At 38.2% G+C, this 14619-nt stretch overlaps 1 protein-coding gene across 2 annotated transcripts in view; it reads right to left on the reverse strand.

The window, feature by feature from the left end:
* RAP1GDS1 (Rap1 GTPase-GDP dissociation stimulator 1) overlaps positions 1-14619 on the reverse strand; it is a 101500-nt gene that overhangs the window by 57496 nt on the left and 29385 nt on the right. For both annotated transcript variants that reach the window (XM_040598850.1, XM_040598858.1), the window contains exon 2: positions 8711-8818. In XM_040598850.1, the coding sequence (XP_040454784.1) occupies positions 8711-8818 (108 nt within the window). The remainder of the gene's footprint in view (positions 1-8710; positions 8819-14619) is intronic.

A 14619-nucleotide genomic window follows, 5' to 3' on the forward strand; every position in this document is an offset into this window, starting at 1 on the left:
GCATCAGCAGTAAGGGGTTGCAGGTAGGAAGCTGTACTGTTACATTCACTCACCAAAACAATCTCTCCATACGAAAATGCTCCTGTCAAAATTTTTTTCCTCTGTAATCCATTATCACCATTTATGTGAGCATAAGACTTGATTTTATGCATACAAGCTGATTAAAATGATTTTTCATCATGCAAAATATTCCCAATTATGTTAAATGTTATATTAATTTCTACTAATAGAGATGTGGTAAAACAAATCAATGGCAAAAGCTAAAGCTTATGTTGTGCTTTTTCCTTCGATTTTACAGCTTTATACTCAAGAAAACCAGGTTCATATGACGCTCAACATAGCCAGTGTACTAATTAAAAAACTGAATACACACCTTTGAAAGAAGAATGCTTTCCTTGACACCTACTGCCGTAAGAATAAAGATGGATGGTGACCCAAAAAAAAAGGAATTGCTAAAAGAGGCTGTACATATTTTAGCCTTGAACATGCAAACACTTTGCCACGTATATAGCTTTATACATATAAAATATACCTCTTGACCTCAGCAGGACTACCAGAATGTAACACTATATGACCTTAACAGTAAGAATATATATAAATGTTGGCAAAATCAGGACCTTTCCTTATATTTGTTTTACTAATTTTACTCTGTGCTCTAAACATGTGTGCTGCTGTAACATCAAGCATTCACAATCATGAAAGCCTTGTTACTTGGTCACAATCCACATGAAATGATTGTCACCTGATTTTACTCTTAATCTGCTCTAACAGTCTCTTCAAAATAGAGAAAGGTTAATTTGGTGATGTTTAAGGACAGGTTTGCTTGAGTAAGCTGTGAAATGTGGAGGGTTTTTTTCCATGCTTCAGAAAGGGAAAGGAGTAAGCTTAAGATGTCTAGCTAATGGGACAAAATGAAAGTGATTTCTGATAACATTTATACCTCAGAATAACTCTGCTAGGACAAGAGGTTCTACAATTTTTTTTCTGTTTGGGGTGGGAGGGTAGCACATCTTTTACTGCCACACTAATGTGTGAGAGGATCACAGAAACAAAAGATGGAATGACTATTGCTTAATCCTGTGTGTACTAAAGAAGTACAAGATTTCATGGAAATCAGATGACACTCTCATGTGTTAAAAGTTAAGCAGAGAGCTGCTTACCTGACTCTACAATGAACAAATAAGAGTACGTACACTAAACTGTCAAAAATGTTCAAAAAGGAAATAGATAAAAATACGTAAAGCTCTCATATTTTTCATAAATCAAAGGCATTAATAGTGACAATAACACATTTTAAAATTTTGTATTTTTTTTAGTTGAGCTCTGAATTTAACAATTACAAAACATTATCTCTAAATTCTCCATGATTTTTCTGCTTCAGCAGAGGAATTGCTCCATCTTCTATGGCCAGTGAAGATCAGGAAAAAGGACATCAAGTATAGGAAGAGCATAAGTACTAACTGTATTCAACAACATATGGAAGCCACAGACATAAAGAGCAGAATAAAATGAAGAATTTCCAACTCAAATATAACCTCTGTGTTAACATATGGTTGTGAGAACTGGAAATCCACCAAAACATTAAAGATAGGAAACTAGATGCCTTTGAAAGCAAGTGCCTACAGAAGATTCAGGGCATTGGATGGAAAGTTTCATCACTGATGAAGGAATGTGAGAAATCTGCAGTCTCTGCAAAAATCCAACATTTTCTTAAGCAGTCCAGATGCTAACACATCCTCCTCTGTGATGCTGTCAAACAGGAACCAACGCATTTGAGAAAACCCACTGGTGACTTTCAAGAGAAAAACCTGAACAGAAGCTTTAGGTAGGAGGGCTGAGCTTACGATCTCAACACCACAGAGCTGAATCAGCGGGAGGTGATGGCGAAGTTGCTTATAGTTGCTCAGGCAGTTTGTAACGACGTTATTTTCTTTGATACAACACAGTGAGTATATTCAAAGCAAAACACTGCTACAGTATACAATCAAAATATGTTTTGGGGCAAAGCAAAATAACCTAAAGAAACTGTGTGAGGAGAAAAATGAAAGGCCAAAGAAGCCTTAGGATAATCTGAAATTTTCAGTTTCAAACATGAATTTAAAATTTTCATGTGTCATCTGACGATTCCTTGACTTACCAGGTACCAGGATAGCTCAACAAATACAAAACACCGCATCTTAATCAACCACATCTTCAAGGTAAAGTGCATTATTTTAAATCTTCTTTGAACTCCAAGAGCTTTCCAAATTTTCTAAATCTCTTTCAAAATGGGGGCCCTGGCTTCTCAGTTAAGCTTATCTTTATTCGTGTGATTTTGTTCAGCCATTTTCCCACACAAACTTGGGAAAACTCATACTCTTAGCCTCCCAAAAAGTGTATGTAAAAAAATGTTTCAAATGCACATGCTAGCCTTTGCACTTCGCTTATATGTCACAGATTTTTCACAGCCAGGTGCTGAAGGCTGGGATTAGCAGGCATTTCCAGCCTCTTACACTGAGTATACCGGAGCCAAAAATAACATTCTCAGCAGATTTTCAGATTTCTCATTTATCAAAACTGGGTTATTTATGTCTGCTATAACCTCCTGTATCTAAAACGCAGCATGTCTGGGCTAGCAATAACATTTTTTTTGTTGTTGTTGCTGCAATAATTATGTCCCAGAAGGCCTGTGGTTTAAAAGAAAACTTCTATTTCCTTCTTGTTTTCTTTTCCTCAGGCAGTCCTTTCTTGTGGACCTCTTATTTGAGGATCTTAGGATTTCTGCACTTTTTTGATAGGAAAAATATTTATGAGACAGCTCTTAGTAGGTATAAATATGTGTATGTTGATATAAAACGATGGCAAATACTATTTTCTGTTGTATTTCCCTATACAGTACAAGTAACATATTGTTTCCAATACCCAATAGTACATACCCATATTTTTCTTTGAGTGTAAGATAAAAAATAAAGCATTTACTACTTCTTTCCAGAAATGTAAGTGTACGATCTCTCAAAATACTTTTCTCCAGTAAGTGCTTTACTCATTCTTTTGACAAGTTGGTTTTTTTTTTAAATAGATTCCAAGCTGCAAAGCATATGTTATCATATTTTTCTCTCTTACCTTAGCCTGCCATTAATGCTTATATTGAAAATATCTGAGCCAATAAAATCATAAATGAAGTTGTATCCATTGTCTCACAGATTTTTTTCTACATATAACTAGTTTAGTTCTCTTATGTTCTTTGAATTATCAGAGTAAAACATGTAACATTGTGCTTTTAGAACGAACAAAACTGTTGAAACCAATAACTGTTTTCTTTTTCACAAGATAGGTTTTGGTTCCAAAACAGAAAGTCACTTCAGCTTGTAACATTTAGTTGTTTCCTATTATTCAAAAAATAGTAAAATTCAGTAATATACGCAGTCTAATGATGCCACTGGAGCTGATGTTTTAATACTGTAATTTTTCTACAGTATTTGCACTAAAAATTTCTGTTGGTCAGGAAAGCAAATACGCCTCCCTTGCATCTTTAGCGTAACTTTCAGTACCACTTGTATGCAGAGGAAGAATGAGATTTCAGAGAATGTTCCTCTGTAAACTGTCATTTAAAAAAACAACACAAAATACCCTTGAATTTCGAAGTTGCTAAATATGACAGAAACTTAGCAAAAGTATCAGAGCAAATATACAGCTTCCATAAATATGGCTAAGACCTTGAGTTAGATGGCTGTGGGCTGCAGACATGCATGCAACGCTTGTATACTGGTCAGAGGGCTGCCTGAAGCCCAAGGGGAGGGCAGGCGGCACAGGGAGGTGACACAGCTGCATTTCTCTGAGAAAAATACATCCAGATTCCTCTACTACAGCTCTCCTTCCCCCAGTTTCCTCCTGTGGACTTTTTCTGCAGGCTTCAATTATTTTCTTTTTTACACACATTATTATAAAGCAGCTACAAGATAAGCTGTTTATTGCTCTAGCCCATCGCAGGGGTAGAAAATGACCTCTGTTTGTAAAAAGTCTCAAATTCTAATGTAAGGAGTTCTGACATATTAAACACAAAATGAAATTTCATTTTGCAATGCACAGTTAATCTCAGAGGGGCTTTTTTAAGCTGAATTTTTAAAAAAGCTGCAGAACCTTGGAATCTTATTCTCCGACAAGTAATTCTTTGGGTTTTGCCTTTTCTGACTGCTAGGATCATTCCATGCTCCATATAACAACAGTCTGCCTCCAGATCAGCAAAATTCTTTTCTGACGATAACACATCAAATACATCTATATAGAAAGAACCCAACTATGTGGGGCAGACAATGGAGTAATTTGTTTTAATATATAGTTTTAAAAGAAAACACATGTGATATATGCATTTTATCTCCTCATTCAGTATAGGCCAGTACTTCATTCAATGCATGGCTGAGTATTTCTTTGCTGCTAACACTGCTTTATGGATCATGCACCACAGCCTTCCTTTAAGAATCTAAATTATGGAAAGTTTAGCCATCTAGAGATGGTGAATGCTGGCAGGTAGAGAGAAATCAAGCATTCATGTTTTCCTTTCAGAAGTAAGGTGGGCAGAATCTCAGCTTACGTGAATGAGGTAGATCCACAGAGGTGAAGAGAGCTGTGCAGACTTAATATTAGTCTAGATTCCCAGCTAACCTACTGCATGTCTTCATTACTGCAGGCCTTACAGGTGCAAAGTTCCCAGCAATGCCAGCTAACTTCACTGGAAATGCTGAAGGAAGGCCACACAAAATGAGGTATGTTATTACTCTAAAGCATTTCTAATGCATGCTTCTCTCTTATTCCTCTGTGTCCTGGTGTCAGCTGGGATAGAGCTAGTTTTCTTCTTAGTAGACCATGCAGTGCTGCGATTTGGATTTGGTGTGAGAACAATGTTGGTAACACACTGATCTTTTTAGTGGTTGCTAGCTAAGGTTTACACTAACTCAAGGACTTTTCAGTTCCTCTGGCCCTCCCAGCGAGAGGGCTGGACGGGCATGGGAAACTGCGGGGGGGCAGACACAGCCAGGACAGCTGACCCGAACTGGCCAAAGGGATATTCCATAACATAGACGGTCATGCTGAGTATATATAAGCTGGGGGAAGAAGAAGAAAGTGGGAGAGACATTCAGCATTATGGTGTTTGTCTTCCCAAGTAATCATTACACGTGATGGAGCCCTGCTTTCCTAGGGATGGCTGAACACCTGCCTGCCCATGGAAAGCAGTGAATGAATTCCTTGTTTTGCTTTGCTTGCATGTGCAGCATTTGCTTTAACTATTATTAACTATTTATCTCAACCAACAAGTTTTCTCACTTTTACTCTTCCAATCCTCTCCCCCATTCCACTGTGGGGGGAGTGAGCGAGCGGCTGCCTGGTGCTCAGTCGCCAGCTGGGGTTAAACCGTGACACATTGTCATTGCTGCCTCTTCCATCCTAAAGTCCTCAGTTTTATCAAGTGCCTCAAGCTAGGCCATATAGGACTGGTCTCAGCCAGAAGTGCTGGTGACAGATAAGAACTAAAATATCTGCATAAACAGGACTATTCATGTTTCCAAACAATGTCTCTTAAAGAAACCATCTGTGCAGGATTTTCAGACCTGGGTCTCAGATGTGAATGAAGGGCTATGCAATTATCTTCCTGGACAAACAGTAGCTAAAACCATTTGAATTTGGCTTGCTAAATATTTACCAGCAGTTATCACACTCAGCAAACTATTAGATTCACCCTTGTGTAGCACAGCACATGCGTGCACACACCTTCATTTGGTGTGACAAAAAGCAGAATAGCTTGTAAAGCAACACAGGAGGTACCAGTTCTGGGGCAATACAGCCTGTTTGGGATTATCAGAAGATCAGCTGTCAGAATGGGTGTGAAAAACAAAAGAAAGAGCAGCAGACTACATAAAAAGAAATTTAAAGCCACAATATTCATTATAACTTTGCCATCTCTTTCTATATGGTAGACAACATGGGAAGCAAGTAGTCTGTAATGTTTTAACATAATGAAAAGTTAAAAGACTGGATGCAAAGTAAATGGAACTATAATGGTCACCGTAGACTAAGGAATTTAACTTACATTTCTGCAGCAGCCCCAACCCTATGCTGCATGCATGCAGTTAGCAATTAAAAGCAGTGTAATGGTCTCTGAAACATTGATATGAACATGCAATATGCCCAAATTGAAGTTGAGGAAATTATGATTTCCTTCGCTAAAAATCACAATATTGTATTAACACTGGGTTTAACCGCCATTTTTGGCTGACAGTAGATGGGAGTGGGTTGCATTAGTGTATTAGTAATATATAAATTTTATATAAAATAGAATAATATTTTTATCTCCAGGTCTTAATAAAGTAAATAGAACTAAATTCTATGACTTATGATACCATCATGAACTTCCAATGAAATCATAGTCCTACAAAATTGTCTTAAAATAAGGTATTCCTTGCATGGCTTATTCTTCTAGTTTTACTCTAATAGAACGTATACTTTATTAATATAATCATACACATGGGAATATACTAAAGGAGGGCAGAATAATTATTTGAGAGATCTTATTTAAATTATTTCTGTGTTACAACTAACATGTAGTTTTATATAAACAATCTGATTTCTAATTATTACTGTATAATAATTTATACAAAGAAACAGAAGTTCAATGTGTATCCTCTGTCTAGATTGTATCATATCTCATATATATGATAATATACACTGTAACTAAAAATCAATCAATCAATAAACAAAATCCATATTAAGATGTTAACTGGATGGTTGAGAACTATGAGAAAGGACATTCATTTGTTGTTGACTATCCAAAGGAAGGATAGTCATAATATATTGGTAGCCCAGTAATAACACAGAGACCGCAGCATCTAGAAAGCTGATTCTCTATCTGTTTGTGGAATCAATCTATTACATGCAATCTACCTCATAATCTCTGAAGCCTTTTGAACGTACTGCTGTTCTCACAAATTTATTTCAAACCAGAAATCTGTCTTCTATGAGGAATTTTTTATTTTTTTCAAAATCATCAGACTATCTTGAGAACTAAAGCCTGTTTGTTGTCCAAAGAGACTCAGCAAAACTTAGGTGTTGAAGTGTCTAATTCAGCAACAATCTGTTGAAAAAAATGTCCATCTATAGCCCATCTCATTTTCAGTGAGTTATTTTAGTTGCTCTCAATCTTGGGCAACTGAAAATATGTGGAGATGCATGTCATATGGCAGCTCAGCAGGGTCATATCCATCTTACTGACTCACAAAGAACATGGTAAATGGTGGAGGGTTTATAGCTAAATTTTGTAATACTACCCAAAAGAGAAAGGTCAAAATCCTAATGATCTGCTTATCTGATCTGGCAGTTATGAGACTCAAAGAGAAAAGATTTTGGAAGGAAGAGCAAAGCCCTAGACTGAGACAGAAGAGAGTCATCTGGTTGCCAGGATGCATTGGTTAAGTTTGCTGTACATCAGTCAAAACTATTTTGCATGTGCCAAAACTTGTTCTGTGATACAGCTATCTGACCTTCATAGACAAAATGGTAAATTCTGTTATCTGCGCTAAGTACTTTGTCACTTTTCAAACCATCTTCTTTTTAGTAATTATCATTTAGGTATTAAACTTGAAAGTACTGGAAATATGAAATCCAACTGCAAGTTGGATTGAAATATTGGATATATATTATAAATAAACCCATAAGAAAAATGATTCAGCATCTTCAAAAAATGGGTTGATCTAAACCCCAAATATTTTATTATCTTCTGGCTGACATCTCCTTGCAAAATAATCAGAATTAAAAACCCACTACCATTAATTGCAGAGACTATTATAATTCATATTTGGTTTGATATGGATATATTTTTTTGTGAAAAACCTCATGAAGTATTTTACAACAACTAAGTCAAAAGGCTGTGATTTACCGAATACCATCATGGGAAAGAAACATAACTTATTAATAGTACATACTTTTGACTGTATTGATATTTACAAAGGACTAATACTTTTTTTAAATGAAGAATTTCTAATCATGGCTTGTATCTATCCTGACAAGTTTTTCAGCCTGAAATTGTACACAGATTTTTCTTCTTTCACCATCTGAAGCGCTAAGAAAGTTAAACTCAGAAAAGTCTTATAAACTGTCATCTTAATTTACCGTACCTTTTCTGCATACTGTGTGTGGGGACATACATTCTACAGCTTTTGGTGAAAAAGACATCTTGTTCCATTCTTCAGTTATTTTTATCACCATACCACATGTCAAATTTGGACGATCTTTGGACATCCAGCCTATTTCTGCTAATTGAAACTACTGGAAGTAAAAAATATATGATCAGAAGTATAAAGAAAAATACTTACAAATAGGAAACTCTGGCCTTTTAACCAGAGTTAGCAAGCAGCTCCCATGTCCCTCTCCCAATCCTATCAGGCTTATTTGTCCATCCAGTTTCTTGGTTTCTTGAGTGATCAATTGGACAAGTAATTGTGCTACTACATGATATTGGAAAAAGGACTGGACTACAGCTGTTCCAAATATCCAGATATTCACCTGTCACTGTCTTTGTTGCTACCTGAACGTTACAAATACATGAGTTAAAAAAACCAAAACACAGAAGAGACAATCCAGGAGCCTACTGCTTAAGTCAGTCTTCCAGATTTTACTACCTCCATTTTACTTCATTGATCTCATTATATGATATAAAATTTGAAAGGTCCATACAACTTACTGTTTTGTGCCAGAGCCTGAAGCAGACAGTCCAAGCATCCCTCCAAGCTATCTTCTGTGCTGTCAGTGGTTGTTATCTGCAGCTTTTTCAGGGCATCACTTAGATTATCTGCTTGATAAACACCAAGAAAAGAGAAATCAGTGTCCTCATCAATTTGGTAACAGCATTATAGCCTTGAATGTAAATAGTTACTGTAAAGTCAACAAGATTCTGTAGCAATGAAGAAGGCATGTATGGTCTGTATTCCGAGGATATAAAAAGCCAGGAGTCAAATTTTATAGATGAAATTAAACATCTCAAATTTAAATATACCTTTATCGTTCTGCATCTGAGAATAGGATGCCAACAGGCACTTTATGAAATGCCACTGAACAGCAATTTAGCCATCAATATTTTCTCGGCCTAGTTAATGCAGAAAACCAGCAGCTGTTTCTTTGCTTCTACCTTTGTGTGCGAGAAAAAAATACTATGGAAATAAGCACATCTTGATTTTTTCCATCAATAAAGGGAAGCTAATTGAAAATGTCATTTTCTGTGTGCTGTGTAGGCTATATATTCAAAGATCCCTAAAGCTAAGCTTATAGCCTTTTAATCTGTTATGCCATTTTCCAACACAACGTGATAAGCACCACTGTTTATATGAACTGTGTTAACTCTTGAAATTCAACTGATCCATAAAAACATAAGGCTTCTTGTAGAAATAAAAAAATTAATTTTGTGGATTTCAGATAATTAAACAACTCTTCCCTCAAAAAAAAAAACAACCCAACATCCCAATGCAAACCACATAATATAATTCTCAATAGATGCACATTTTTTTCCCCATAAAAGCTGAAGTAATATGACTGCTACCATTTCGAATATTCACAAGCAAGGTATAAGTGTTAGCAGCTGCAGACTGAGTTTCTTTGGTTTGCCTGCTGATGACTAACCTCACTTTGAATGGACTATCCTTCTAAAAAATGAGTGCTGATTCAGTTTCCATGCCAACTCTCTCGGTAAGCGGAAAGTGTTACTCAAAACAAATAATGTTGAATAGTGTCCAGTTGTCTCTTGTTCCCCAGTGACTAACCAAAAAGCCTTGACCCAAGCCCTACAGAACTGTAGGTACAGTTTCTTTGCAATGCATCACTGTATGCCTGAATGGCAGCCAGTGCTGCCTTAGAGCTTCACACCAATGTAGGAAGCCCCCTTCTTAGGCGAGCTGGCAGCTGCTGTGCTTTGCCTCCTCTTCACTTGCCCACATATGGCATGGTGCAAAGGACAGGAGGCACGGCAAGAACTTCCCTTTATTTGTCTGAGATACTGGCTGCCCAGCAGAGACACTGCAGCAAGCACCTCATGAGGAGACTGCATGCAATCTCACTCCTTCTGGAGCTGTTCTGCTGCTCAAAGCTGTGGCTTCTGTCCTACACCCATTTTTTATTAGCATATGCTTTTGAAGCCCAATATCCCATGCAGATAAAGATGCTTCATTTTTTAAGTGCTCAGTATTTAGGTAAGAAATTTGTCATGAAGTTGTTCATCAGGCTGTTTGTCTATTAAGTAATGAACATGTTCCTAGCTACAGTATAGCCAGGTATTCCATTACTCCTAAATGCAGTCAGCAGCATGCAGGCAACTCTGTAAAAGTTTCTGGGGCAGCTGCATGGTTGTGCTCCTTGAGATCTTAAACCTGTGCCTTCTTGCCACCTGTCCTTGCTACACTGAACTGATACCTCCTGGAACAAGCTAACAAGAAAAAAAAAGAAAAAAAGATTTATCATTTTCCCTTGTACTGACTTAACATTACCCTCTAGCAGGCTTACTGCAGCACATTTATTGAATGACACTTAACCAACAGTAGAGCTGAGCATGCACTGAAAAGTCTCATGGTTTAAATTATTCAAGAAAGAATATTCAAGAGACACAGGCGTATGGTACCCAATGTCCAGCCCCAGTACAACAGAACATTGTACATTCCACCTCCTCTAAGACTTTTCTCAACCACCTCCCTCTCATATTTTTTTCTTCAGTTTTCCACTAGTATGGCACCAATTCTCTTCCATCCTACAGGCATCTCACGTCCCTGTATACTCACACACTCAGCTTTGATACTGTAGCAACCATTTCTAGTACAAGGACTAAATCTACTACATATATTAAAAACAGGGGTTCCTACAATCTGCGGAAGAAGAAAACGCATATGTAAGAAATTGACCTTCACACCAGGTTTTGCAGACTGGAGAGAGGCTACTGTGATCAGATATCACACCAGACTTTATTTCTCTTTTACAGCCTCTTCTACCTTGCATGTGCCCAATGTATCACTAGATCCCACTTATTATTTCATTTTATTGTGCAAAGAAACAAGTGCTTTACCTCAAATACTTGTAATTTCTTCCACTACATGCCACATCAGAACCTGCAACATAATTATGAAGGTCTTCCCAGACTTTTTTCCTGCCTCCCCTTCCTGCTCAGTGCCAGGTTAAGTTTTTCTGGGGAAAGAGCTCACTATTTTATCACTATACAGTTACATATGATATGCAGAATGTTGTATTTTGGGCAAAAATTTCAAATGTGACTATCCAGATATTTTATTCCCTAAGACAACTAAATTTTTCATGGTACCAAGCATCTGCACATCCCACTGATGTACATGGACATTTAACTTCAACTTTAGACAGACACTTCAAAAATAAATTGACGTGTTAGTTTCATTAGATATTTTTAAAGTATTTTGCAATAGGTGCCAAACTGCCATTTCACAAGATATGACTGGATACTATAGGTACTTCTAAAATGATAGTAGAAATTAAATTAGAAACTATATGCATAAAGTATGTTTCTAAAATAAATTACAATAATCCTTGATCTTCTAACAAGCCTACAATTCTAAACTTATTGCAGCTTGAGACTTATTCTTGTGCAAAAGGAGAAAACATAAGTAGGAATACTGCAGAAACAACAGACCTCCTGACACAATGTCAGAAGGCCACTGGTGCAGAGGAAAAAAACACCCTTCAGGAAAGACTTTATTTGCCCACTTTGATTCTTTCTGTCAAAGCCGGTCTCCCTTCTAAACCAGGTCAATACTTTGAAAGATACATTTACTTCTGAAACCTGAGAATCTTGGACATATGCAAATACATCTTGAATAGATTCAGAGGTTGTTTGGGTTTTTGTTGTTGTTTGGGGTTTTTTTCTGGTCTGAAAAGAACAAAACTTTACAGTTTGAGATGACACCGACAAGGATATTCAGAGAGGAAGAATTGTACTGTTCCAGTGGGCTCTTACCATATAATTACCCAAGGCTTCCTGACTTCTGCAGTTTCATATTTGCCCTGAACCTGTCATTTAGGGAAGAAGCTGCAGATGCTTGTCTTCCATGTACAAAAAACATGTTGTTTTCTTATGATTGTCTCCTGCTTACCTTTCTATCTCTTACTCTCCTTCTACAGAAGCTGTTTTCAGCAGGCTTACTACTGCATAGGCTGATCAGATTCTAACAGACAAAACCCCATAGGATAAAAACAATATAAGGAATCTTTCTGGCTGAGTGTCAGGGAAATGTGAATTAAGTAGATTTTGTCAATGTGCAAGGTCATAAGAAAGCTCACATTAGTTGGGAAGATCTAAGGGGGCTGGGGCAAGATAGTAAAGGTTAGATAAGGCTAGTAAGGTTCCCTACAGCACAGTTGCTCAGTGATCTTTTATCAGGTTGTGAGTTTGTTAGGCATCGAGTCAGAAGTTTAACAGAACTATCAGCTGTCTTGTTGATGACCCCAAACAGAAGGAGTTGCTCATACTTATACCTGGCTTACCAGATTGCTTTCAGAAGAATTAGTTCTCCTATCTAGACAGAAAGCCCTGAATCCCACAGACCTTAATCCCGTATATCCTAATGACACAAACTGATAAGAGTCTGGCAAGAGCTATCAGACCTGTCTGGCCCATTCCACCAATGGCTGCATTTTGTTTTCCCCTGATAACTATGCCTGCACAAGCACTCATACAAATGAGGTGGTTTAAATACTACAGTAGCCCACATTGCTTTTGGTGGCACAGCATTATTACTATCTCTCACAAACTTTTGCTATCTCTTGCACAGGCTTTTTTACAGAGAAAAAACAGTCAGACACTAACGTAAGTGAATGCTTTAATATTCCATTTCATTTCACTTTACCCTTTCTTCTGAGAGCTTTCCTTTGACTCATTCCTATTTTCAACCACTAACATTTTATACAGAAAACTGTTCTTTCATCTTGTAAAAATTTGGTAGTTGATCCATCTTGTTCAGGGTTAGGGCCACAGGAGTGGCACAAGCCTGAAGAGCAGGCCCAGAACAGGCAGAACCCGTAGTTCCCAGGACATTGAATAAACTGGCAGGAATGCACAGGATGCATCCTTCTTGAATCTACATGAGGAAAAGCTGAGAAACTTCCCCTTAGATACCTTGTCAGAAGATACCTAGTCCCATACAATAGTATATCTCCCTAGACATGCAAAATACCCCAAATACACAGCTTACTGAGGACAAAAGAACTTTATCCTCATGTTTAGGCCATTGCCAAAAAATACTGCAGCCCCTCCTTTCTTCACAGCAGCTGCCCTCAAGTGCTCCCAAGTGTACAGTGCTTTCTGTCAAACCACCCAAATTCACCATCTGAAATAACTCTCTGATCTTGCCCCTGCCCCCTTAGATCTTCCCATCCAGGAAATTTTGAAACTTGGCATCTAATCAGGACATAGATATATCCTGTCAGAGGCTGGTGGTAAAGAATTAGGTTTTGATAAGTAATGCCAGGAGAAACTTAGCTGGCTATTGTCTCCTAAAAATGATAGAAGTAACAGTGCCCTTCAAATAGCAAAGGAAGTCCAGTGTGACTCAATGGATTCCCACAGCATTTTACTCATCTCAGGAATAACAAACAGGTGGGCCCAGGAGGAGCGGGTCCTTACAAATGCGGCATTTCACACACTGCCAGGGCACACCTGGGACAACCCGAGTGTGAACCACACCTGACACACAGACTGGGTTAGCAACTGCTGGACATAGGCAGGAGATGGATCTGCATCTGCTACATGAACCTGTGCTCCATCTTGCTTCTTTGCTGCATAATGGCATTGCAGGCCAGAGCTGGGAGACTGAGATGCTGGCCATCAAAGCAAGCAAATGCCCTTTTTCCTTACCATGCCCTCTTGTGCCTGGTTGCTGTGGAAATTTAGGCTACCTGAGAATTACACTCTGTTCTGCAGACATCATTCAGTCAGCAATGTCAGAGAAGGATCTCCAGGCACCAAGAAACATGTCTCAGAAAGCTGACAACAGGCACAGGCGCTGTAGCCACACTGGTTGTATCTGGAGGTGGCTCTCCTCACTTACCATCATTTGAACAAGATGCTTTTGGCTGCACTGGTGCTCTTGTACATAACCTTTCCAAGCAACAACCTGGCATGGGATTCCTCTTTGACCCTTACAGATGTTGCTTCTGTGAGTTATGCCACTAGTGGAATGGGCAGTCTGAAAGCATTCCTGTTCCCTTGAGACTCTGAAGGGACACAGCATCTCTCCAGGGTGAATGGATGTAGCATGAGCCACAGGATGCTGTTTCTGCCTGCTCTGCTGCCCTGCAAGACATGTGCTGGCAGCCTGGGGCTATTCCTGGCTGAGGTCACCTAAACTGTCTGAGGATGCACAGCCAGGAGACCTGGTAAGAACAGAACAGACCAAATCGTCTAAGACAATTCAAAGGTCAACAGCTTTGTTGGGAAACAAACAGGAAATAGAAAACTATTTTGCTACTGTTAAATGATCACTATGTACTCACATTTTTAATACAGCACACAACTCTAGGCACCTTGTGCTGCAAATGACATGCTGCAAAACTAGAAAAGGCACAGATATGTCTGAGCAAAGGCAAGGA

The sequence above is a fragment of the Falco naumanni genome, chromosome 1, assembly GCF_017639655.2.
Source record: "Falco naumanni isolate bFalNau1 chromosome 1, bFalNau1.pat, whole genome shotgun sequence".
Classification (NCBI taxonomy): Eukaryota; Metazoa; Chordata; class Aves; order Falconiformes; family Falconidae; genus Falco; species Falco naumanni.